A 25,962-nucleotide genomic window follows, 5' to 3' on the forward strand; every position below is an offset into this window, starting at 1 on the left:
ACAGTTGTGTTTTTGTTTACTTAAAATGAGCCCATTATATCTACAGAGGCAGGCAGTCGGCCATGTTGCACCTCCATGTTCCTACAGTAGCCCAGAACAGACAAACCAAACACTGGCTCTGCTGCTGCATCCTCAACACTGGAGCTCAAAATATATATTTCAGCAGTCAATAAAAATACTTTACAACAGCAGTAAAACATTTTAGTGAATCAAAATGATTAATTCACTAAAAAATGATTAATTCACTAAAAGATGTTTATAGATGAAATATTGATTAAGCATCTATTGTTTGCTGACAGTGAAATAACTATTTACCAAATTTACCATTTATTTATGATATTTATAATAAAATGTCACCATTTTTTAATACTCTTACTAAAACGTGTAAAATTCTGGATTCTAATTTTACTAACAAATCACTTTTATAATTTTAATAAAAGCACCACGTTCAACATTTCCTGCTTTAGTGATAAAATAAAAACAAAAACATCACATTTATTATTTATTTATATATATTTAATCATTATTTCGTCATTTTTAATGCGTATTATAGAAAACTTTGTCAGACTAGCTTGCAGACACCACACGTGAAGCTACGGCACGGTGAAACCACACTATCACGCCGACGTCATAAGCGCCACCAATCACATTTCTTCATGCAAATCTTCTAGCCAATCACAGAAGCGGGTTTTTATGAGCCACCCACATCGTTAGATTGTCGCTGTTCAGTGTTGTCATTTCTAAACATGTCCATCATGTGTGAAGCAGAGAGTTTTGTACCTTATCCTGATTATTGATCACCGTCACGATGAGTAACCCTTGTAGAGAAGTCATCACTCTTCAGCTGGGACATTATTCTAACTTTGTCGGGACTCATTGGTGGAATTTACAGGTGAGGATCTCCGTAGCGGCTAACGCGAAGCTAGCTAGCGTTAGCTTTGCATGTGTTGTCAAACTTCAGAGAGTACTCTCTGTTCTGCTCTGTACCAGAGGGACAGCTAATGCTAGCAGCACCGTGAATGTGCATTTTATGGTCATTTTACGAGACTGGGGAGGACGTGCGAGAAAATGAAGCTGGTAAACGGGAGATGCAACTTAGCAAATAACGTCAGCCACCAGGCTTTATGATGCTAAAGATGCTAACTTTATAGTGTCAGGTTAGCTGTCTATTTTAGACCAGGTTAACACATAAAGACATTGGTAAGATCCTTCAGAAGAAGACGCAGATTAATTAGCTACTGTTTATATGATGGAGATGTTGATGCTGATTGTGTTGTATAACATACATTCAGTCTCCTGTAAAGGTAGTTGTTGTTTATTGTATAATCCACATACAGCAGTGTGCCCAGCCCACATGAACGTGTAAGACACCGCAATTACAGCTGCAGTGGTGAAACACTTGTCAGAAAACAACATAACTTATTTTACGTAAGATCATATAAGAGCTGTGTCTCCTGTCCAAAGCTCTAATAATATCTGCCACACAAAAGCCTGGCACCCTTTCTGAAACCTGAAACCCTTCGGGCCTTAAATGTTTGGGCTAATTGTCTTTTTAGATAGAAGGAGCAGAGATGCAGATGCTAACCAGTTTTATAGGTCTAGCCTGGAGTTTTTACATGCCAGTTAATTGAATATAAACTGTACACTAGGGCTGCAAGTAATGATTTTTTTCATAATCAACAGTTAAAGATATTATCACTTTGTGGCGTGGTCTATAAAACATCAGAAAACAGTTAAGATGTCCATCACTTTCTAGAGCCCAGAATGATGCCATCAGTTGTGTTGTTTTGTCTTAAACCCAGAGTATTGATTTGTACAGAAATCAACAAAAAGACAAGGAAAAGCATTTGTGAAGCCTAAACAAGAGACAGTCTGGATCTCACTCTCATTTCTTCTCAGATGGAGCTGACTGTATTTTGGTATTTTTAATCACTTTGCCTTCATAGTCTTTGACAAATAAATGATGAAATTTGTCCTTGTCTGCAGGATGCGTCTCTATCATACGATCCAGAGACGCCTCCAGGTGACGTCCAGAGTGATGTCGTGTTTCGTGAAGGACAGACTCTGGGCGGACATGTCACCCACACACCTCGCCTCATTGCCATGGATCTCAAAGGTAACTTCTCCGACACATGTGTTTATCAATGCTGAAGCAGATGTTTGTGTTTTAATTTAAATGTCTGCTATTTTGTGCAATAGTTTAATTACTTTATAAGGGTTCTGTTTTTGTTATTTATATTCCTTAAATGTATATACTGTAGTTTCATACAGTAACTTAGAAATTAACCTGCTCTCTGCCTGTCACTCTATAACAGGAAGTCTTCGGACTCTACGGCAGGAGGGAAATCTGTATGACCCTGGCAAAGACACCGCTGCTGTCACATGGTAAATAAGAGTCTCTGTGTTGAATTATTGCCTGTGTGTTTACATATCGTGCAGTTTTTTATTTAAAACTGTGCTCCGTCCGGCAGGGAGGGAAACCTCATGATGCATGAGGAAAGTCCGGCTGCGAAGAACCCCTTTCTTGAAGATCTGGACAAGTTGGATGTGAGTATTTACGGTGGAGGTGAAACAAAGCAGCTTCATGAATCGTAATGTCACTATATTTTCTTGACACTGATGCCAGGTGTAAACTACAGCACGAAACACAAAACAGCTGTCAGCGAAATTTAAAGTCTGACTTTCACTCTTCTGTACATTTGTATCTTGATATTTTATAAATTTCTTCTTACATTCTTTCGATGTTGGTGTTATATGTATTTTCTGATCTGCCCTGTTAGTTCTGTCTTTGCAATTGGTGAGTGTCTTATTCGCACAGCTGTTTTTGTCACCAGAGAGGGGAGATCTTGGGCAATGCAGATTTTTACATCAACTCCCAGCAGCCTCAGTGCTCAGGTAAGAAAAACTAATCTCTGTATGAAATTTTGCATTCATCATAGCTGTGACTCACTCTGAAAACTCTCCCACCAGCAGGTGCAGTGAGTGTAGACACTGTGAACAGCCAGCTGGATCGACTCCAGAAGGGCTACAGGCTGGAGGGCAGCGTGAAGGTGTGGTCCGACTTCCTCAGGATCCACCTGCACCCTCGCACCATCTCTGTCATCCACCAGTATAACCATGACGGGTAACGAGCAGACTCGCTAGTTTGAAGTCTTTGATTTGTTCCACACAGACAGTTCAGTACCTGCTATTCTCCAGTAGATGTCAGCCTTTACACAGATTTCTCTCTGTGAGCTGAATCTTAAAAGTTTGTTTTACTCATGACTGCACCCTAAATAATAATGCCCAACTTTAAAAAATTTTTTTTTTTACATCTGATATGAAAAGATGCTGTTAGATCACTAACTGGGGCACGAGAGCAGTTTCTCTCCATGCAAACATGTTTAAACAATGGATTTTCTTGTTCAGTGGGTTAAGTAAGCTTTAATATTTTTATGTGTGGTTGTCCAGGGAGGCTCACCGTCTGGAGGCTTTTGGCCAGGGAGAGGCTCTCCTGCAGGGGTCGGTGCTCGAGGACCTGGAGGACAGACTACACTTCTTTGTGGAGGAGTGCGACTACCTTCAGGTCAGCCGTTGTTTTTGGATTACTTTGCACATTCCCTGGTGAATATTTTGTACATTTCTGCACAAAACAAACAATAAATCAAAAAATATTTAGGATGTTGCACATTGAAAAAAAATATTTTGCTGATGTATTTCATTCCTAAATACTCACATAGTCATTAAGCTGCACTTCACTCATCTTCTTTTGTTCCTTTCATTATCTCTCCTCTTTCTGCCTCCTGTTTTCCTCTCAGGGTTTCCAGGTTTTGTGTGACCTGGCTGATGGCTTTGCAGGCCTGGGGTCAAAGGTCACAGAGATGCTGCAGGACTCTTATGGCGGGAGAGGCATCCTAACGTGGGGGTTAGCGCCTGTCAGCCACCCAAACTCAGTGAGTCACAAACTTAACTCATTATCTCTGTGGCTATTTTATCTGTTACTGTTGTGTAAAAGCTGATGTTTTTTAAATGGGCTTCTGTACTGATGGCACTGTTTCATTTCAACCAGACTCCAATGAAGGACGTCTACCACCAGTTAAACTGCACACTAGGGACCGTCCACTTGGCCAATAACAGCTCTTTCTTCTGCCCGTTGACCCTGCGTGGAGGATTCGGCCGACGACCCTCCGCTCCCACAACCTTCCCCCTCCTCAACTGTGATGTGAGCTTTGATTTTTTGCTTATTACTGTATTACTAACACACATTTAAGAGACAGGATAAAGGAGGATAAAACTGTATTTCTGACCCTTTATTCTAAGTTTTTGAGTTTATATATGACCAAGGACTTTTTAAGACTTACATAGATGCTGTTATTTAGGCATTAATATGTATAAATGTAAGTAAACTTAAAAAACTGATTGGCTGTCACTGTCTTTCCTGTGTGTCAGCCCTCACTGTGGTACCACTCCAGCTCCGTCCTGGCTTTGGCCCTCGACGCCCTCACTTTGCCTTACAGGCTGAGGAACAACAGCGTCCCCATGTGGCAGGTGGCAGACACACTGGCCGTGTCCGGTAGAAAGGTGACGCACTGATACTGTTTTCTTCAGCCGTGTTCACGTCTCTTTAAGAAGCCTCTGATCGTATGGTGACATGTTGTATTTAAATTCTAGGTGGTGGCTGCTTACGGTGCCGTCCCCTTTCCCATGATGCACGGAGGCTCTCTCCCCGACGCCCTGAGTGCCTGCGCAGATGTGTTGCCATGGAAACCGCTATCGGCTTGCTCTGAAGCTGGCGACGGTCGGTGCTACGGCCAGTGGGCGACACTCAAAGGCTTTGAGGGCCAGAAACTAACCAGGTCAGCATAAATGGATGTACCCTGCTTTTATAGTTATTTTAAACAGAGGATGTAAAGTTATCTAAAACACTGAGCATGTTTTTTTTTTTATAGTGACAAAACTTTATTTATATATCAGGTTAAGACAAGCTCAGAAAACCAGTTCAAAGAGCTGATATAAGGCTTTCATACAACATCTATAATATTTTCAGTGATAGTGTTACTGCAAATATAGTGTAGAAATATAGTTAGATTTGTGTGTATAAACTGATTACCGGTACATTATTTTTTACAAACTTGAATTGTTCTATAGCAATGTTTTGAGTCATCATCTCTAAAGTTTTCAACATTTTTACAGGCGTGGGTGAAGTTTTTCGTTTGCATTTTATATACCTAGTGGCTGAATATTTTGTGAAAACTGACGAAGCTGAGTTTGTGCTGAAAAAGCCAAATATATTGCATGTGGAGTCCAGACACTTTAAAAGGTATTAGACAAAGACAAATGTGAATGTATGGAATAGTTTGCAAAAATTAACATGGAGTCTGGTGGGATTTCAATTCTTCAAAAATAAGAAAGAAAGATTAAAAACGGCGCAACCACAAAAGGTCCAAAAGTCTTTTTCATGATGAAATTCTTAAAAATAATGACAATGCATGTTAAAAACAGGTTGAGCTGCAACCCATGCGAAGCGCCACAAACAGCCTTCTTCCGGGTGAAACCGTCACAGTTCCTCTATTTGTGGATGGAACATTTCAAACGCCTGAGCAGAAAAGGAAATGAACTCAAAGGTGACAAAGAGGCCAGACCACTAGACGGCTGGGCAGTACATACAGAGAGAAGAGGGAAATAAAAGCATACAGATAAAAATAGTAACTCCTCTACAGCACCATAGGCGCCTCAAGACCTCATGCATCAGAGCAACTACAAAAAAAAGGATCCATTAAATTTCTTAATCCTTGTTTCGAGCTTGGCCACCTTTTTATATTCTGAGCTTTCAGTGTGAATCCATGAGAATTTAAGTATTTCATGAAGTCATTCGGTCACATGAAGTCACACACAAGTTGCAGTCCACATTTTAATGGATTATCAACGGAGAAAATATCTCACAGAGGCATGCAGGCATTAAACATTCAATGCGTTGCTGAAACAATTTTCTCTCCTCAGCTCTCTGGCTCCAGGGACTAAACCACCCACTCCTCTGCACAGCCTCCACAGTGGGGAAGACGTCCTGGCTGCCTACATCAGATCTTTCTACCCTACAGCTCCTCTGTGAGTCCCCACGCCGTCACAAATCACTTGTTTATCTTTACGGTAAATAAAACATTTTTACATGTTCTCTCTCCATCTTCGCTCTCTCAGCGCTCTCCAGTTGGCGTCTTCTCCCAGCAAGCTGACGCCACCTTTCCCTCAGATATTCAGTCAGTCGCTCGATGCTCAGGGCTTCCTGCAGAGCCAGGCTCCCCCGCCGGGCTGTAAGCACATTTCTAATTTCACTTAGATCTTTTTGTCCGCATGTCATTGTTGTGGCTTGAAAGGGACAGTTCAAAATACAATTTCCTCTTACCTGTAGTGCCATTAGATTATATTGGTGTGAGTTTTAAAGATACTGGTCATAGAGATGTCTGCCTTCTCTTGAATATAATGGAGCAAGATGGCACGAACCCAAAAATATATATTTTATGGGTTTCCATAAATAGCATTACAGGTTAGAGGGAAAATATGTCTTTTCCCTTTTAAAACAACTCTCCTTCAACCTGTTTTTTCCTCCTCTATCTCTGCAGCTCTGGCCCCTGTGGTCTCCTCTGTACCCGTCATGACGTCCCTCCAGTCGGGGCCCGCACTCGGCTCGTGGCTCTCCGAGCTGCATCGTGGCGCCAGCACTTTCGACATCCGCCGCTTGGCCCCCAGCTTCCTCTCCCAGGGCCCAGAAATGGCCGACTACAAGGAGGCCCTGGAGCAGCTGCGCCTACTGGCCCGGTGTTACCGTGACGACAGCAGCGGGGTGATGCGCTCTTCCTCAGAGGAAGATGATGATGACTGACTGTGGCAGTCTTAGGGGCCCATGGGCTGGATAGACTGATGGCTGCTGACCTGGCATCCGCTTTGCTTACCAGCTTGCATGCACTCATACTGACACAGAGAGGAAGAGGAGCTGAGCCTCTGGTTGGTGAAGGACCAGCACTGAGTTTGATGAAACACCAAGAGGCAAACGGTTTCTGACAGAACTGAGCTGCAAGAAGATAGACCTCTATAAGAGATCCATGCGTAGTATTCATGAAGGTGATGGATGTAGCATCATATGACTGTACGGACTGTGGTTACATTTTCCTCAGATGACTGTTTATGTGTAATTAATGTGTTTTATACTGAGTGTACAATATAAAATGACTGTATTTACATAAAGAGATGTACGTGTCACACTGTTTTGGGCATAAGGTTCCTCTGACCATACACTGCACTTAAACTTCTCAATATCATAATACCAGAGCCCAAAACAAGCAGCAGCTAGATTTATTTATATATTATGATAAACCACTAACTGCTGCTAACTATAGCTGCTGTTACCTAGTTAGCCTTGCAGCTAGTGTTTCTGACTGGGAACTCTGAGTGGTATTATGAAAAAGGATGGGCTGGTGCTGGCTGGTTAGCATGCCAAGTTCAGTCGATGTCGCTGAATCACATTGATATGTAGTCAGATTAATTTCCTCACATTCTGGTGATAATTCGTTAACTTTTGATTGTTTAAACTTAAAATCTCATGTTGCACCTTTTAATACAAGCTTTGTATTAATTCATGGTTTGAAAAATTGTAATAAATTCTTGGCAGATGGTTTGTTTCAGTTTTAGATATTTAATCAAGGTTCAGCTACGGTCAGAAAATGATTTTTAGTAAAAATTTTCAGGGATAAAGCCAACGTTACCGTGTATAATGCCATAAGCAGATCCCATGAAGGCCAAAACTAATTGTCAGTGTGTTCTTAATCTAGCCCTAAGCCCATTAGTTCCTTCTGAAGTAGTAAAACTTAAAAAGAAAAAGGTAATAGAAATACTTTTATGAAAAATGGCGATGGCTCTGACTGCAAGGAGTTGTCCATTAATGTTGGTGCTTAAATTGGTTCCAAAATTACTCAGACGGACGGCTTTTCCCTCAGTGTGTGTACGATTGTGACATCTTGTAGAGTGCTTGGTAGACCGTAGTAGTCCAGTTATACAATAGTGATTTCTTTTAGTTTACTCAACTATTTTATGCCCTTTTTTCCATGGTTTTATTGGACAGGTGAGTATGACAGAAAAATAGGATATGAGAGAGGGGGGGTGATAAACAGAAATTTAGTTTGTTGACCTTGTAAAACCATAGTAATTTCATTATGGTGATGTCTATATAAAAAAGGTTAAACATCAACATATGGTACAATAAGTTTATCACCCATCAGAAAAAATGGTTCCAAAGATGTGTGTAAAACATCTGTGTAGATGGTCATGTGCTCCAAATATCATTACATTAAATCCCACATCACTGACTTTAAATCTACCAATAAAAAAAACCCAAAGACAAATGTAGAACAAGCATTTTTTTCTTCTTTTTTTAATTTGAAATAAAATGATACAAGGAATTTCACAAAAGGTGAGGAGATGTCAGAACATATTCCCACCCGGCAATTTGACAAAACAGTATGCTTCTACGTTTGATTAAAAAAAGGCTAAGACACTTACCATACCATCATTGAAACTTATAAAACTGAACCCTGTTATTTTACAAACACCTCCATACAAGACAGCGCTAATGAAAAAATAGGCAGAGTAAAAGTCAAATGAAATGGAGTAGCATGTGCATAAAGACATCGAGTAGAGTGCCACGTATTCTACAGCTACTTATCAAAAAACAGGAGGCAGGGGTAGTGTTGTGGGGCTCGGGGAATGTAAATCGAGGGCAGGGGGAGACGGTGGGATTAGGGCTCATGACAAACAGTCCAAAATATGAACTAAGAGCGGGAACGGGAGCGAGAACGAGACTGGGAGCGAGATTTGGAGCGGGACTCTGACCGGGAGGCGGAGCGGGAGTGGGAGCGGGCTTTGGTGGGTGAGGGGGAACGGGACTTGGATTTGGACTTTGATTTAGACCGGGCTCTGGATTTGGATTCGTCAGGTGAGCGTGAACGAGAGCGAGAGCCCCTCTCAGGCTCGCCCCCCTCGTCGTCGCTCTTAGCCTGCTCGCGGCCCTTTGAGCCAGATTTCCTAGAGCGATCTTTCATTCCTGATCTAGAGCGAGACCTGGAGTTGGAGCGAGATCTGGACCTGGACTCGTCCTTCTTGCCCTTCTTCCCATCTTTCTTGATCTTTTTGCTCTTGGGGCTGCGACTCCTGCTGCGGTCCTTGTTCTTCTGAGCGCCGTTGCTGCGCTCTTCTTCCTCCTTCTTGCCCTTGCTCTTATTCTTCTTGCTACGAGAACGGCTGCGGGAGCGGGATGCCGCTCTGTGGACAAAATCAGATAGAGAAACATAGTGTTGTTGATTCCTTGCTGTGCTTTTTTAAAAAAAGAAATAAACAAATGTCTACACATGACTTGATTTTGCTCCACCCCAATTAAAATACATCTTAACTCCTTGGGGTGTGAACCTAATTTATATTCACATAGATTTATTGGTATTGTGAGTTACTTTGATTCCCACCCCTCGTCCCTACTACAACAACCCATTACGCTAAAAGCTCTTTTACACAGAGCAACACAAAAATGGCAAATTATGCAAAAACTTTCAGCCAATTTATGAAAGTTCTGCCAATTATTTCTAATGAATGGTTTTACACCATTAAAAAAAAAAGGGAAAAAAAAGGACAAGATGACCACCAGGCAGTTTTAATATAAAAGGTGTGAGTCCTGCTTTAAAGAGACATTCTGACATCAGCCTTTATGGCAAGTAAACGAACTATGACAGAGAGGGACCAGCCCACATCCACCTTGAAAAGGTTACATTCCTTTGCCTGCTCAGATTAAAATAGCCCACAGCTATCAAATACATGGAGACTGTGGCAAAACATCAGCTGTAAATATTAGGCTGTGGCTTGCGGTCTATCGCTATGGGCTACTTGCGTACCAGTGCATGCACCTGTGTGGTGGCCTTGTAAATATCTATTCATAGAATCGTCATGTGCTCTCATCTTACTGCAAACTGGTTATGAAGTGTCAATATCTCAGTGTAGTTCTGAAATAGGCTTCTGCTGAGAGGCTTAAACATGGTCTGCCATTGTTGTTAGTAGCATGCAGAGGCTTTTTTGGGAACTAGAATGCACATTTTTAGTCTCATGGTGCACCTCTATAGCGTCTTGTTCAGTTGCAGAGAACAAGATGATCCATAAAAACAGCTTCTGCAAGTAAGTTTACTCTAAAAGTGTACCGCTGCTCATTTCACTACAGAGACAACATGTATTTGGTTTAATATCCCTGCTTTTAAAGTTTATATTACTCACCTGGAGTGGGAGCGGCTGCGGCTGCTGCTGTCACTACGGCTGCGGCTCTTGCGAGACCTGCGGCTCCTGGAGCGAGACCTGAGAGAAAACAAACCAACAATTAGCAAGAGTCGCACTTCTTGCAGACCAACTGCAGCAATGATTGTTATGAGTCTGTCGATCGCGGCGCCAGCTTTACTCCTATATATTTATTCATTTTTCAAGCAGTGCTTTTTAGAAACCGTTTAAATCTGTGCGCATTGAAATGCCATTCTGTGATGTGCAGATAAAACTCTGCATTCACCCTTGCTATATTGAGAAACATCAACATGCATAATGTATAATTACAGTGGTGTGTCTCACCTGGAACGGCTGCGACTGCGAGAATAAGAGCGTCTGCGTTTGGCTCCAGGACGGTCCTCGATGAGCCGGATCTTTCTACCGTTCACCTCTGTTCCGTCAAGCTTCTCCAGCGCTCTCTTCATGTCAGAGTAGAGCCTGAACTCTATCACCCCCTCATTCCTCCGGCCCTTGTGGGTGTCAGCGTAGGTCACTTCCCCTGCCTGCCTCATGTAGTCCTTTAGAGAAATGGAAACGCATGTTGAAGATTGATGTACATTATAGAAGAAAATAGCAACGAAAGTTGCACTATCGGCCGTCACTTCCCTTTTTGCATGCTGGTTGAAAAAATTCAAAAGTTTATTCCTGTGAACTGGGAATGAACATCTTGCAAAACTGGTTTGACAGTTCCAGTGCATTGTACTTGTACATGCAAAGTTCTCAAGAAACAGGCAGATGATAAATGACATGACACTTTTGTTGGCTTTGACATTACTTCCTTAACACTTAAGAAGTTTGACATGTTATCAAACAACAAATACATACCTTCAAATCCTGCCAGCTGCAACGGCTGGAAAGATTCTCAACAATGAGTCGATAATCTGTCCTTATCGGAGGACCATATCTGTCTCTTCCCCAGCGACCATATCCACCTTTTAAGGTAACAAGGAAAGGACAGGAAAAATGAGGAACAAGAAAAAGAAACAGAGATGGTGTATTTTTACTAAACTCCAAGCTACACACTAAAAAATTAGTCAATATTCACTTGGGAAAGGGAAACAAAGAAGGTGAAAAACAAAAGGTGGCAAAAAAAAAAAGAAAAAAAAAGATTTACATAAATCAAAAAAATAAAACCCTAATTATTCATTTCTACAAGCTCAGATCTGTATTTAAAATCCTAAACAACACAACTGTATCTTATTAAATTTTGGTAAAAATGCCAATAGGCCTATTTTATAAAGAAAAAAGAATAAAAAAATCAAATTCAAAAACATAACTGATCGAGGAAGTACTTACGGTGAACTAAAGCAAGTTTCTAAGCTATCCTATCTAAAAACATTTCACTGTTACAAAACATGTTCTTTTTTTCAGGCACCTATAAGAGCTGAACCCACATCTGTTCCTAACCCCATGGCATCCTCACCACCCGGCCTGGGCCTAATGGGAAAAGCGGTCTTCATTCACAATGGCTCCCTTTTTTGGTCTGCCCAGGGGCCCAGAATGGTCAAACCACACTCTTGGAAAGGGGGGACACCATGGCCAGCAATAGGGGCAGGCAGTCAGCAAAGGACTCTTTCAATTAAAACATTGAGGTTCTTTGTTAAATCTTTACCTTTAAATTGACAATCATTTTATATGAAATAAAAAACGAAATAAGACATCAATAGATTACAAGATATTTAACAATCAAATAGTTAGTTTACAGTATTCAAATTAAGACATTTATATCCTTTCCATCAGTAAGCCATTTCCCCATCACATGTAACTGCAATTTCAACCCATCTTATGGAAATCCAAGACACTTTACAAAGTCATTGGTGGCTCTGGTGCACACAAATTTAATCATGTTATGTGCTGAGAAGGAAATACCCTCCTGCGTCTATTGTTCAGTGTGTGAATAAACTAAGTGCTGTGGTTCAACTGTCTGCTAGCTTATTTGCAAGACAACAAACAACAAAATTGGAGTACTCAATCCAGAAAAAAAGACATGCCCATATGTTAAACAGGCCATTGAATAACAGGAGTGCTCATCGAAACCAACTCAACAAGACCTGATGAAATTAAGATGGGTGGTTGTGGATGGGTGTGTGCAAATCAAGGACAATCAAAACTAAAATGAAAACAATTAGTTTCACTGAAAACTGTTAAAGTTAGAAGGACGATAGACTCTGTTGGGACATAGAATGGAGATCAGTAGAGCTGGGCAACACTGACCAAAGTAAAACATTACTTATTTTCTACCTCGTGAATTTAAGCAATAACAAGATCCTATTTGTAGTCTGGTTCCGAGACATCTCTGTCACTACCCAAATCCCTTTTCTCACAGAAATACCAATATCAAAAAACAAACATTCAGCCTATTACACAAGCCATTTTTATGAATAAATAATAAATAAAAACATCAGAGAGATTATAACAAAAACAATCACCAGGCTCGATGCATCATCTACAGCAGAAAATGTTCAGTGTCAGGAGTGTCACCCCTACAATTTCTATTACTAACACTAGGATATAAATTGAATGCACATCAGCCACCAAGGACAAGCTTCAAAATTTTGCCCCTTTGAAATTAAGTCAATGGTTCCCTGTAATGAATGAAATCCCTCAATGACATCATTCATGTGACACTAATACAATACAATACTCCGGTGAAGACTTACTTCTTCCTCCTCCACCACCACCACCTCCTCCTCCTCCACCACCTCCTCCTCCTCCTCCTCCTCCATAACCTCCATCACGACGGGGTCCCTTGGTGTGCTCCACAATGACCCTTTCCCCACACAACTCCTTGCCGTTCAAGTCATAGACGGCATCGTCTGCATCGCGGGGGTCGTCAAATTCAACAAACCCATACCTTACAAGAGAAGAGAACAGGTTTTAATACAGGGATACGAGTAAGGGGCTTGATTATGTTACTTATATCTATCACAGTGGAGGTCACTGGCCAAACACATCCCGTACATCAGTGATTTAAAAATGGTTCGCAAAGGAAAACTACTGTGCAGTGATACAAGTCCCGGTGTGACACAAGGTTTTGTTACGACCATGCATTATTACTGCAATATAAATCCAAACAACAAATGTTAAGAGTCTGATCGCTTTACTGTGGAGAAATTCACTCATTTTTAACTTTTGTGGCTACATTTATGCAATTACACTACTCAAACTTAGTTAGGGATACTGGGATACGGGTGCATCTATTGTCTATTTGTTGCATATCCATGTGCATGGATGGACCAAAAACATTCACCATATACAAAATAAAAATCCCGATCTGTGACTGGATAACATGCTACATGAAGGCTATTTTGCACAGCTATGAATGCGGGTGTGCCCTCAGTTTACCAAAGTAATGTTATATTTCCTTAAAGGGGCTATTCGTAATCAGTGGACCCCCATTTCAGTGGTACAGACAAGTCAATGGTGGGTTTTAACCAGTCAGACTAATCGGGCAAGTTTTAGACTGGCGGTCAGACGAAACCAGACATCGATCGTTTTTGCATATATCTACATATATCTTAAATTCAGATATTTTTACGATTAAAAGTTAATCGGTGAAAAAAAATCTTCAAATGAATACTAAACGTTAATAAATAAAAAAAAAGCTTCAGCATTATGTAAGTAGAGTTAACTCTTGGTACAAATGCAGAAGCCAAACGGTAGTTGGTTTAAACAGGAAGTAAAGCATGTAACAGAAACTCAGTTATGCAACAACGCGTGCACGTTTATTGTTCAAAGTAGATCCAGCCCAGCTAATGCTACACACGGAAGGAGCCTGGACTTGAGCTTGTTAAGCTAGCTTACAGTTAGCCGTTGGTACAAACAGCCGCCTGTGACATTGCCACGTCCAACATTATCGCTAGCTAGTTCACCGTTGTCGGGAAATCGCACAAATCTCACCAAAACTCACAAACAACCTTTGCTTTCGTATTTGATCACGAAAACTAACATACTAGCAACACTAAGACATCGCTTTAGCTCACATTCTCGACGGATTTTTTTTTGGGGAAGTATTAAACGTGCTAGCTAGCTAAGTTAGCATTAGCAGGCCGCGGTCGCTGCAGCCAGCAAGGCCCGTGTGGCCTTGTGCGTGCATTAGCCTCGACGGCGACGCACACCGACAAACGGCTTCAACTTTACCCGTTTTTCAGGTCGACTTCGAGTATCTTCCCGTAGCCTTTGAAGAACCTCTCCACGTCCTTTTCTCTGGCTCTGTAGCTCAGCCGTCCGATGTACACCCTCGACATGTTGTTAGCTCGAGCGTGCTAGCGAAATGCGGGATCCGTCGAGCGGCACACAGGAGAGAGGAGGCGCGAGGCTGCGAGGATACATACACGCGCTCCTTTGATACAATAGGTCGCGGCTGGAGGGGGCGCGGCTTCTGATGACGTAGGTTCTTCTGGCCTGAGTTTAGTCTCTCAGGCAGCACCATTGTATCCAGGCAAACTATGTGGTGTGGTACAAAGTGGCCAAAAGTCATATTTGATTCCAAGTAAACATATTATGTTAAACATTGTTTGATATATGTGAAAGTAACCCATATAGTACACACTTTTACTGAAGTAGTACTTGGGTAAAAGTCTTAGAATAGCTGTTAATAAATGTACTTAATCCTCATGCAACTATTTATGTTTTGGATTATTTTTGCTGTAAAGGGGCAATATGCAGTTTTAGAGAAGAAATTCAAACACAGAATTTTAATATTTACAATACTTGGAAATATTTATCTCTTCCATAACTGAAAAAACAAGCTGTTCTCGAGGATAATAAGGTCCTCAGAACACTTTTTGAAGCTAGAAAGGTGGCAGGGTCCGCCAAATATAAACAAAGTAATGAAATTGTGTTGTGTAAATTAAATCACTAAAAGTAAAAAGCTAACGTTAGACTATAAACAGACTACACTGCAGTCGCATGATGTAAACATCACCACCACTAAGCGTCTCACTACATAATTACTGTACACGTTTTCTTAATTGCTAAATCTGCTAGTTGTAAAGTTAGAGTTAGAATAGTTTATAACTGAAGTCGGCCTATAAAGATGGATTAGTGAGTAGATGAGTCACACTGTTTGCTGTTATGACGTTTAATGTCACTGACAACTTCTGTAGTGTCATTTAACCACTATTTAAGACACGTAAACGCTTTATGATTCAAATTTGGGACATTTAATGATGTATTTTATGTCATAGACTAAAATGTGTAAACATCTTGAGCCTGTGGTCACCACAAACATTATTTTAGACATCTAACCCAAAAACCAATTCAAAAAAGCCATTAACTTTGAGACGAGGGAACCGGATATGCAAAAATGCTAACTGATTTCCAGGTTTTAGGACTACAAACTACACTCTATTCCTACATATTGCACCTTTAAGTAATGTTCTGCTGACTGACTAATATATTCATTGACTAAGTTAAATGTTGATGTCTACAGTCATATAAAACACTGCACAACAACAAATACTACTCTTAAGAAGCTGGAAATGTGTTTGGCATTTATGCACAATCAGTGACTTTCATTAGCATTTTTTCTTAGAAAACTATGTAAACGAGTGATTGAAAACAACTACCTCCTAAAACCTGGCACCTACAATACCCACAATGCAATTTAACCACCGAGTGACATCACTGTAGGATATTTATCAGATTATTTACATCTTACTCTGGTGTCACAAAAGACTTTATACTACTTTTTTCACATTTTCTATGTAGTACAGTATTGAAGAATTGTTAACATAACTTAAAAACACCATATAAACTGTGTGGAAAGACATTAATACTTGTTGTCAATACATCCTGTTGGTGTAAGCATCAATTAATCGAATAATCGACCGTGTCTATTCGGTCAAACAGTGGTGTTTTTAAATATTAAAACCTGTCCGTCCCGGATTTTGTGACCTGTCCACTGCACGTACGAACCGCGGTGGGCGGGGCTAACAAAGACTCTGAGAAGCATCATTACAAACACACCAGCTGCTCTCCGTGGCGGTTATTTTTATCTCTCAGGCCGACACTCGTTCACACAAATATGCCTTAAAAGTTTTGAAATTCGTCCTTGGGAGTGAGTTCAACCTGCTGCTAAAATGTGAAAGCGAGGGCGAAAGTTGTTTTTGTCTCCAATGGGTTGAAGAGTGTGAGGTCGCTTTGGGAGGGAAATAACGGTACACGACGTTAGCCGAATGTTAGCTAACCAGCAACAGGTCGGACGGTTGGTCAACGTAAGTTAGCGTGAAGCGACCCGGGCGCAGCTCGTCATGGAGCAGGCGACTTTTTCTAAGTATTCCTGGATCGATTTCGTCTTCTCGGTCGTCGGAGTGTGCACCTTCTTGGTGGACTGGGGCTCGGACGTGTGGGTGGCCACCGAGTTTTACTGCCGGGGGGACTTCCTCTGGTTCGGGGTGCTGGTCGGCCTCATGGTCCTGTCGTCGGTCGTGGTCCAGATGTTCAGCTGGTTCTGGCTCAAGTATGACCGAGAGCTGCCGGGGTTCAGCGGGCAGACCGGAGGAGGGACAGTGCTGTTCGGGGACCGAGTGGAGCTCTCCTGCCTGTTGCATGTGCTGCAGCTGGGCTTCCTGTGCAGGTAGAAAACTGATTGAATATTTAATGAGAATAATGCAGAAAAGTGCAGCTGATCACTTGGTTGGTTGGACAGAGCATAAATATTTAACTGGGACTGTAACTGCACTTAAAGTTGCACTATGTTGTTTTGGGGAAAGACTTTATGCCTTAAACAAACTAAATAAACAAACTCCCTTTGCTTTCATGACTGAATAAACAAACTGATCTTAAAAGACAACACAGTGTTATACTGTTTTACTTTGTTTGTATTTGGCGGACCCTGCCACCTTGCTAGCTTCAAACAGTGTTCTGGGGACCTTATTTTCCTCTGAAAACAAGTTGTTTATTCATTTATGGAAAATAGTTTGTTTTATTACCTCATTATTAATTAAAAAATTGAAATTCTGAGTTTGAATTTCTAAGTAGAAATACAGGAAATGTATACAAATATTATAAAAGTAATTATTGGACTGCAAATACTTAATATTTAGTCTTTTGACTTTTCAACAGGATAGGCTTTGCAGTTAAAGGTGCACTTTTTTGTGTTAACGATCTAAATAAACAAACTCCCTTTGCTTTCATGACTGAATAAACAGAATAAACAAACTGACCTTAAAGGACGACACAATTTAATACTGTTTCACTTTGTTTATATTTGGCGGACCCTGCCACCTTTCTAGCTTCAAACAGTGTTCTGGTGTTTCCTCTGAGAACAGCTTGTTTATTCAGTTATGGAAAAGATAAATATTTCTGAGTTGGTGTTATTTCTTTATTAATATTGTAGATATTAAAATTCTGAGTTTGACTTTCTACATAGTGCCCCTTTGATATGTGGGAACCGATTCAGCAGCAGATAACATGACATGTGTGATGCAAACACACTTAAGTCTTGACAAACTGGAAAAATACTCTTGAGACACATCCTCAGGCATAACCACCTCAGCTTCAGAAGTATTTCTCGCTCTATCTGTTTATTAAAAACTGGAAAGTCCTACAGAGTAGTGCTGGCATGCAAATAGGCAATAACATTTGACAGGTGCTGTGAACATGAATAAATGACAGGTGTGGCAACTAGTAAATCCAGTGTCTCAGCAGAGAACTGAATGCTTAAAATGCACAAATGATGAGGGATGAAAAGCTCAAAGTATGAGTGAGTCAGTGCTGTTGAAGACACTTAATGCATCCTGACAGATTGCTTCTCAAAAGAAAATGTTGTGAACTGTGTGTCATAACTTCTCTGACATGTTCATCCATGCAGGCACATCTCTGCCATACGTCAAGGCTTCAGGGTTTGGTGGCGAAAACAGGAAGGGTCAGAGTACGCTGTTTACCTGACACACGACCTCAGCATGCTCCGGCTTATTGAGACTTTCTGTGAGAGTGCTCCCCAGCTCACCCTCATGATCTATGTCATGCTGCGCACAAACAAGGCCAGGACTGTTCAGTGTGAGTTCTCTTTAGTTTGATTTACTTCCTGCCTACAATAAAATCGTACATATGCAATCAAGTGAGGCATTTCAGAATCGATGTTAGCACAGTTGAGGTTGTAAAAGCCCACCGCCTGGGTTCTGGGAAGTCAACACACACCACAAATACATGTTGTGTTCACTTCCTGTTGGTTTCTACACTGATGGTTTTACTTCTGTGTTTGCAGTTGTGAGCATTGCTGCATCAACCACGTCCATAGCCTGGATGGTGGTGGATTACCACCGCTCCCTGCGCGCCTTCCTCCCAGATAAGGCCAAGCAGGGTTGGTGTTCCTCTTTAATCTACTTCCTGTGGAACCTGCTGCTAATTGCCCCACGTGTTGCAGTCCTGGCCCTCTTCGCCTCTGTCCTGCCCGGGTACATCGGCGCCCACTTCCTGATGCTGTGGTTCGTCTTTGTGTTGTGGGCCTGGCGACAGAGGACAAACTTCATGGACAGCATCAGTGGGGAGTGGCTCTACCGGGCCACCATAGGGCTCATTTGGTACTTCAGCTGGTTTAATGTAGCAGAGGGTCGCACCAGAGGCAGGAGCATCATCTACCACTCCTTCATCACCACTGATGGGGGAATCCTGCTGGCAACTTGGTGGTGTTACAGAGACCCTGTCCAGTCTGAGTCGTACGCCCTCGCTCTCATCATCACACTACCCCTCACCTACCTCCTGGGGCTTTTCTTCAAAACCGTCTACTACTGCTGCTTCCACCCCAAGCTGTGGAGGCCCCCTGCGAGGGACCCAGGACTTCCCACTGATCTGCCTGATGCAGAAGTGTCCTTTAGAAACCTTTCCATCCAGGACGGCACGTCGTCCCAGCTTCTCAACAAAAGGATGGCATGCCATGCCACTCATTTTTACTCCGAGCAAGGACTTGTTAGCAACACTGATGGCACAAACAGAGTGGAGCTGTCACGATTGTGATGTCTGATTTTGTGTGCGCTTGGCCAAACGTGTACCACTGATAAATGTTACCTTCTGTGGTACTGATTGAATGCAGCAATCTCTCTTTAAACTGTCTCCTATTTATGCTGCAAATTCACCACATTCTCCTTATACTGTAAACCAAAATACAAGCTGAAAAAGGTACTTAAAGGGTAACCACCAAAAGTGTGTTTACAGGTCTCGGGGAGTACTGCTGCATATGTGAAAAAAGTAGTTTTAAAGCTTTTTGCGGCTCCATTGGAAGCTGCATGTAATGAATTGCCTCCAGTGAAGTCACTCAGCAGCAAAGTTGCATTGTGGGTAATGTAGGCAACAGGTTTTTGAAAAGCAGTCCACTGGTCTAACATTGCACTCCAATGACACTGTTGGACTACATAACAAATGATACAAATCGGTACAGCAGAAACAGATATCGGCTTTTTTTTATTCCACGCTTTCTTCTTCCTTTTCTTAACCTGGCGCCTACAGTACCCACAATGCAACTGAGCCACCGAGTGACACCACTGGAGGAAATTTATCAGAAAGCTTACTCTGAAGTCACAAAAGACTTTATACTACTTTTTTCACATTTGCTTTATAGTACATTATTGGGAAATCTATTGAAAAAATGTGGAATTAACTCATTACAAACAGCATATAAACTGTGGAAAACCGTACATGGTACATACATTGTAATATTTCTTAAAGCTACTTGAAACTGCGGCCATTTATTAAGCTAATTTCTAAACTATCAAAGTTTTTTTTGATATATTTTCTACAACGCAAGTTTATGTTTTGTTATCGTTACATATGCGTGAGACATCTTTTTTCCCAGATCATATGACGTGATGAAAAGGGTTTTGTTTTTACTGTTGTGAGAAAAAGGAAGTAAAAGAATAACCTTGTTTCTTGACAACAAGGTAAGTAATAAATAACATAAACCAAATACTTCTGTAATGTCAAAATCACAATATTTTTTACATTATCCAGTCAAATCTGAAACGGTTTAGTAACCCCAAGGTTACTACAAGTTACTACTAAACCTCTTGTAGAAGAAGGAGGGGCTTGTTATGCGACACATCACGTAGGTTTCCTCATAGCCTTGCACAAACGTGATGTGTGAATTCAAAGAAGATCAGATATCCTGAGGGTTTTGCATCACAAAAAGGGCTATCTGATTTTGTATGTTGTGTTTTTGGGTTGTGTTACAGCTGTTGATACTGTTACTTATTGAAGGACTTTGAATGTAGCTTTGAACATAATCTCTTGTTTTGTCATTTTTATGCTCTTTAACTGTGGGAAACACCTGTTGTAGAGCACCTGATGGGTGCTAGTTTTTTATCAAAATGATATTAATGGTGTAAAACAAGTCAGGAAGTGCTAATTTTTTACATGTCAGCTAAGAATTGTTATTATAGTGAGGGCTGCAACTAATGACCATTTTCATTTATAATTTCCTCGATTAATCTGTTAGTTGTTTGGTTTATAAAACGTCAAAAATGGGGAAAATGTCCTCAAATGTCTTGTTTTGTCCACAACCCCAAGAAAAAACAGAATATATTCACTTTTTTTTTCTTTTTTTTTCTTAAAAAAATACTCAAAGCTATTAATCTACTATCAAAATAGTTGATTAGTTTAATAGTTGTCAACTAATGGATTAATTGTTGCAACTCTACATATTCAACAACAGATGTCATCATTGTAGCTTTAGTTGTCAGATAGGTTCAAACACTAGTGTTACTTCTGTTCTTTCACTCTTTCAGTGTTTGCTTGTTGAAATGTCACGTGTCAATCATCAATCTAAACTCTCAATGAAACGGTGCTACACTTAGACAATCAGCATGATTTTAGAGCGAGCATGTTTGTTGTTTTAAGTTATTTTCACCTGTTAAACCTCTTCCAGCTCATTGTTCATTCCTGCAAATGTGCATACAAAGTGTTGTGGATCCACTTCTCTGCTGAAACCAAAAGTCAAGGTCACTGCTGGTTGTTAATCTTTTACCTCATATGCCATGTGCAATTATTAAAGTGGAACAATATTGTGCAATCTCTTTTAACGGGTGTTTTTTTTTCTGTGACTCTGACTTGGATGGTTTACAGCTCAGTTCCTCCCTTTATTCCACGGTAATGTCATAATGTAACAGTGTTGATTGATAAAGTGACAGCTTTCAGTATGAGTTATAGATTACGTAAACTGCTGTTGATCACACTACTACAGTATCTCTTTAAGGTGTCAAATATCCTAAAGGAGGGTCATTTTGTAGGAGGAGTTACACAGGATTTGAATACTGAACTTTGGCTTGTTCCTTACTTTCGGTTGCTTTCAAACCCCTCTGAGGTTTGACGTGTAACCAGCTGTGTCCTGAGGCATGTAGCTGCACTCGCTGCAGGCACTTAAAGGGGACGTGGAAGAAGTTTATAGTGACACACAATGGCTGTGTTTGAGTTATCCCCACTGGACTTTGGCTTCACTTGCCTAGGTCTGGTGTTCTTACTTCTCGACGTTGTGCTGGACATATATGCTGTCGTGACTTTCTACAATGAAAAGGACTACGTGTGCCTCGGTTTCCTGCTGCTGTTTCTCGTGGGCTCGTCTGTTCTTGTCCAGGCCTTCAGCTGGCTCTGGTACACCTACGAGGACTTTAAGCAGGAGACGCCTGTTGGGAAATGCCTGAGCCTGGGGCAACTAAAGCTGCTCCATGTGCTGCAACTGGGAATCTACTTCAGGTTGTGTAGCTTTGTATACTGTAATAATGTTGGTGTTTTTAAATACCTTCAGCCTGCTTTTCTTTCTGCTCTGCTCTGTAGTTTGAGTGGAAAACTGGGTGTGCATGCAGGGAACTAAAGTGTTTAAAATGAAGATGTTTTAGTTGTTTCTCTTTCAAATGTTTGGCTCTTTATCCGAGAACTCCACCCTCATTCACTCACTCTATTCATGACAATCCATTTATGGGAAACGGCAACAAATAATCTGAAAGGAAAACTGTGGTGCATCGTACTGCACTTCCTACTTCCTAGGGTGGGGTACTTAATGTTTAGTTTTGGCATACAGTAAACAGGAAAATTGTTTAAGGAAATGCACTCTAATATCATGTAATAGAAGAAAACAACATTATGTAATCTTCCACTATGGGTTACATCGCTTTTTTCATTTCCTCTTTACACAGTGCATGACACAGGATGTTTAAGTGTAACGTGGCCTTTTTTTGTGTGTAGCGGTGACATGGGCTGAATCACAGTTTCCTTCCTTTCAGAAGATAATCTGATTATTTTTGCAAAACTGGTTTTATATATCACACATATTTTATGTGTGACCACACTGCCAAATAAGTCAAAAGATTGTCTTTCCTGGTGTGTATGTCTCTGTTATAACTGGTTTTTATGTTGATATATGATGATAACAATATTTTACTGTGTGTTCTAGGCATGCAGGTGTCTTCAAGGTCTCCGCACGCAGCTTCTCCACAAAGCGCCATGATGGTGAGGACTTCGCAGTGTACCTGAGCCACGACCTCAGCATGCTGCGGCTCATAGAGACGTTTTCAGAGAGCTCCCCTCAGCTCGTCCTCATGCTCACCGTCATTCTGCAGCGCGGCCAGCTCGACCCTGAGACAGGTGCAGTGTGTTACTCGTGTCTTGGGATTGAGTCATGTAGATTTCAGGCAGAATTGTTACCAGTGCAGAACAGATTTAGCCAGAGATGTCCTGATCCAAAGCCTTTCTTTAAAGGGTCAGTTCTTTAAAGGGTCAGTTCCTTAAAGGGTCAGTTCCACCAAATGGTGGAACATAACTAAGTACATGTTGCACTTAGTTACTGCAATTTCCGTTTTGTCTCCATTATAGACAAAATGAATGAATAAACTCAGGTTTTGTCCTGTGTTGTTGGTAGTTGTTACTATATTGCTCAGTAGTATTTTTACAACATTTTCTTCTCTGTAAACATTGTAACAACCTTACAATGTTTTCAGGTTTTAGGTCTCTGAGATTTCTGCCTCCAACACAATACAATACAGGCAAATTCAGTTTGTGTAGCTCCAAGCAGTAAAAATGACCTTTAAGAAAACATTTTTTGGCTATTCTGGATAATTTTCATACAACCTGTGGAAACAGACACCTCAGCAGTCCAATAATAACACTGAATCATGCAATATCCTCTTCACTGTGGGTTACTCTGTTATTTTTGACTTCTGCTAGCTTTACTTCATCGGAAATAGAAAGTATATTTTCTGAGTTTTAAAAGCCGGCTCCATTTATTCATTCTTTTTTAGTTGTAGCTTCTCTAATGACATCTTTGTCTTCTCCTCCTCAGTGTTGAAGGCCATCGGGTCAGCCTTAGCCATCGCCTGCAGTGTCACCATGTACCACCGCTCCCTGCGCTCCTTCCTGCCTGACAAGAAGAAGCAGCGGCCAAGCTCGTCAGTGGTCTACTTTATCTGGAACCTGCTTCTCATCGCGCCTCGCCTCACCGCCCTCGCTCTGTTTGCCTCCGTGCTACCCTGCTTCATTGTCGCCCACTTCATTTGCTCTTGGATAGTTTTATTCTTCTTCGCCTGGCGATCCCAGACCAATTTCATGGAAAGCACTTGCGGAGAGTGGCTTTACCGAGCCACTGTAGCCCTCATTTGGTATTTCGACTGGTTTAATGTGGTCGAGGGGAAGACGAGGTACCAAACTCTGCTCTATCATGGGTACATACTGGCTGATATCTCCCTCCTTTGCAGTTTATATTGCTGGATGAAGATGAGCCCAGAACCACCTTATTTTGACACATCAGTCTTGTATGCTATAATCACTGCAGTCAGTGTTGTTGCAGTTTACACGCTTGGTCTCTTTTCTAAAATGATATATTATAAGCGCTTTCATCCAAACCTCACCAAGGAGGAGGAGTTGAAAGGGGGCATAGATGAGGTAGACTTTCCTTTGCCCTCACAAGAAGAAAACGATAATTCTGTGCAAACGAGGTCGATGTTATGTAGGGTCGATGGAAGCCCACCAGCAACCGACAACAAGCGCTGCAATAAGAGGATGAGGAAGTTGGCCGAGAGCTTCTACTCCTGACCTGCATCACTTGACATCCAGCCGACACGGAAGTTAGAAAGAGACTGAGTCATGCAGACTCTCAGTGGACCAGCCTGATCAATCAACATCATGGGGTTGTGTGGGAAAGAGGACTGTGGCCTGCTCTCTGGTCGCCCACAGACACAACCTCATGGGACGACGTAGGTTCAAGTTAAGATAGCTGCATTTTCACTACTGTGAACCAAAGCACATTAAGCTGTCAATATTTATTTATTCTGTTTTCCTTTTTGAAGGATTTGTTTACAAGATTAAATGTAAACAAAACTTAAGTGGCCTTATGTAGATAATACTGTCTGGTCGCTGTAACTGTTCCTCCTTCTCATACTTACTTAGAGGGATGCAGTTATAATGCTATAGCGGTATAATGTATGGTAGACAACACTAGACATGTCAAATACCATTTTTTCCTTCAAAATACCGATACTGAGTACTTTTTGTAGTTTTTCACAGCTGTATATTACCAATGTATGGATGCGCGTTTATTGATATTGATATTGGCTACTGGTTAAGTTGTATACAGGGAGCTGCTGGGAAGGTCCCATTTCTGATGAATATATAGTATTGGATCTGTAAATCGACTCCTGCTCTCGCTGATACCATATATTTTCATATTCCACACATTCTTCTTAGCTACTGAGTGACATCACTGGATTTACTAGATTACATGCAGCTTCCCCTGAAGCCACAAAAGGCTTTTTACTACTGTATTCACATATGCACTGTGTGCAAAAATACTTTCCAAACTTTAAGGGACTGCATGAAAAATAATTGACACAGAGAAAAAAAAACTGCAACAGCCTCCGCACAAATATCTTAAAACACTACAGGAGCATTTAAATACACTCATTTAAAATGGTTTACAATTTAAATGTAAATCCTGCAGATTCTTGTGAAATCAAACCTAATTTTTTGTTACTATTTTTTTTAATATACATTTATTCTTTTTTTTTTTATTTATGGTGCTTTTTCAGAAATTTGTCAAGGCCCCAGGCCAGCTTTTACACCAACATCCCGAAAAACTATTTTAACCTTTCTGCGCAGCCAGTAGTAATAGTTAAGTATAGATATACTACAGTAACTGCATGAGAAGAATCACTCTGTTGTAGGCAGGAATCACTTTTAAGCATTATTTTGTACATACATAGCCAACAAAAAGGAGTATTCTTTGGGAACATCTATTTTTTTTTCATCCAGAGGACCAGACGCCATTAGTTTCGGTGATTGAATGCATTTACCTCTGTAGCTTTTATTGGTAGTGGCGGAGTCCGCCATTCCAGCACTGGATTCAGACTGCCTGCCTTTACACAAGGGACTCACAGGATGCATGAATGTAATCCAGCACTTTTATCAATTATATCTCGTTGACTCGACAGTGTCAGAGCTGCCTTAACATCTATTGCGGCTGCTGCTTCAAATTAAAAGCATTTAACTGGCAAATGTGCGGTAGCTTTTATTGCGAAGACATTACAAGTTTGTAATTCGATCCATCCCTCATTCACTCTCCCTGAAACCCAAACAGCCGACGAATTCAAGCATTTGTTTACCGTTTTGCTGCTCAGGCGGATTCACAGGTCAGAGGTCAGCTTTGTTCAACTTTTCTCT

The 25,962-nt window shown here is 41.1% G+C and overlaps 4 protein-coding genes across 5 annotated transcripts; 3 read left to right on the forward strand and 1 right to left on the reverse strand.

The window, feature by feature from the left end:
• The first annotated feature begins 715 nt into the window (after positions 1–715).
• Positions 716–7,645, forward strand: msto1 (misato mitochondrial distribution and morphology regulator 1). 2 transcript variants are annotated; one of them, XM_084378914.1, is made up of 14 exons: positions 716–892; positions 1,987–2,116; positions 2,316–2,385; positions 2,472–2,547; positions 2,835–2,895; positions 2,971–3,124; positions 3,451–3,565; positions 3,798–3,932; positions 4,049–4,201; positions 4,429–4,560; positions 4,651–4,835; positions 5,980–6,084; positions 6,175–6,287; positions 6,597–7,645. In XM_084378914.1, exons 1-14 carry the CDS (start codon positions 809–811, stop codon positions 6,854–6,856), a joined length of 1,773 nt encoding a protein of 590 aa, XP_084235040.1. In that variant the 5' UTR covers positions 716–808; the 3' UTR covers positions 6,857–7,645. The 2 variants fall into 2 exon arrangements, with proteins under 2 accessions (XP_084235040.1, XP_084235041.1); XM_084378915.1 differs by having other exon boundaries at positions 2,974–3,124.
• Positions 7,646–8,374: 729 nt separating this feature from the next.
• On the reverse strand, positions 8,375–14,660 carry srsf4 (serine and arginine rich splicing factor 4). Its single transcript, XM_084380005.1, has 6 exons — positions 14,461–14,660; positions 12,981–13,174; positions 11,146–11,252; positions 10,624–10,838; positions 10,282–10,359; positions 8,375–9,288 (listed from the first exon to the last, which is right to left on the reverse strand). The coding sequence occupies exons 1-6, from the start codon at positions 14,565–14,567 to the stop codon at positions 8,799–8,801; spliced, it is 1,191 nt and encodes a 396-aa protein (XP_084236131.1). The 5' UTR covers positions 14,568–14,660; the 3' UTR covers positions 8,375–8,798.
• Positions 14,661–16,267: 1,607 nt separating this feature from the next.
• Positions 16,268–20,858, forward strand: xkr8.3 (XK related 8, tandem duplicate 3). Its single transcript, XM_084380003.1, has 3 exons — positions 16,268–16,900; positions 18,137–18,324; positions 18,533–20,858. The coding sequence occupies exons 1-3, from the start codon at positions 16,575–16,577 to the stop codon at positions 19,279–19,281; spliced, it is 1,263 nt and encodes a 420-aa protein (XP_084236129.1). The 5' UTR covers positions 16,268–16,574; the 3' UTR covers positions 19,282–20,858.
• A 106-nt stretch (positions 20,859–20,964) lies between these two features.
• On the forward strand, positions 20,965–25,255 carry LOC311273114 (XK-related protein 8-like). The gene is made up of 3 exons (XM_084380004.1): positions 20,965–22,008; positions 22,706–22,896; positions 23,591–25,255. Exons 1-3 carry the CDS (start codon positions 21,713–21,715, stop codon positions 24,337–24,339), a joined length of 1,236 nt encoding a protein of 411 aa, XP_084236130.1. The 5' UTR covers positions 20,965–21,712; the 3' UTR covers positions 24,340–25,255.
• Positions 25,256–25,962: the final 707 nt, after the last annotated feature.

This window comes from Pagrus pagrus (assembly GCF_965226575.1).
Source record: "Pagrus pagrus genome assembly, chromosome: 17".
In the NCBI taxonomy this organism is placed as follows: Eukaryota; Metazoa; Chordata; class Actinopteri; order Spariformes; family Sparidae; genus Pagrus; species Pagrus pagrus.

Excerpts from the sequence above, each read along its gene's own strand:
- LOC311273114 (XM_084380004.1), top strand. The coding sequence starts at position 21,713 with ATGGCTGTGTTTGAGTTATCCCCACTGGACTTTGGCTTCACTTGCCTA. Across the intron at positions 22,009-22,705 it reads CAACTGGGAATCTACTTCAG|GCATGCAGGTGTCTTCAAGG; the intron begins GTTGTGTAGCTT and ends TGTGTGTTCTAG. Across the intron at positions 22,897-23,590 it reads CCAGCTCGACCCTGAGACAG|TGTTGAAGGCCATCGGGTCA; the intron begins GTGCAGTGTGTT and ends TCTCCTCCTCAG.
- msto1 (XM_084378914.1), top strand. The coding sequence starts at position 809 with ATGAGTAACCCTTGTAGAGAAGTCATCACTCTTCAGCTGGGACATTAT. Across the intron at positions 4,202-4,428 it reads TCCCCCTCCTCAACTGTGAT|CCCTCACTGTGGTACCACTC; the intron begins GTGAGCTTTGAT and ends CCTGTGTGTCAG. Across the intron at positions 4,561-4,650 it reads TGGCCGTGTCCGGTAGAAAG|GTGGTGGCTGCTTACGGTGC; the intron begins GTGACGCACTGA and ends TTTAAATTCTAG.
- xkr8.3 (XM_084380003.1), top strand. The coding sequence starts at position 16,575 with ATGGAGCAGGCGACTTTTTCTAAGTATTCCTGGATCGATTTCGTCTTC. Across the intron at positions 16,901-18,136 it reads CAGCTGGGCTTCCTGTGCAG|GCACATCTCTGCCATACGTC; the intron begins GTAGAAAACTGA and ends TCATCCATGCAG. Across the intron at positions 18,325-18,532 it reads CAAGGCCAGGACTGTTCAGT|TTGTGAGCATTGCTGCATCA; the intron begins GTGAGTTCTCTT and ends CTGTGTTTGCAG.
- srsf4 (XM_084380005.1), bottom strand. The coding sequence starts at position 14,567 with ATGTCGAGGGTGTACATCGGACGGCTGAGCTACAGAGCCAGAGAAAAG. Across the intron at positions 10,839-11,145 it reads GCAGCTGGCAGGATTTGAAG|GACTACATGAGGCAGGCAGG; the intron begins GTATGTATTTGT and ends ATTTCTCTAAAG. Across the intron at positions 9,289-10,281 it reads CGCAGCCGCTCCCACTCCAG|AGCGGCATCCCGCTCCCGCA; the intron begins GTGAGTAATATA and ends TTTTGTCCACAG.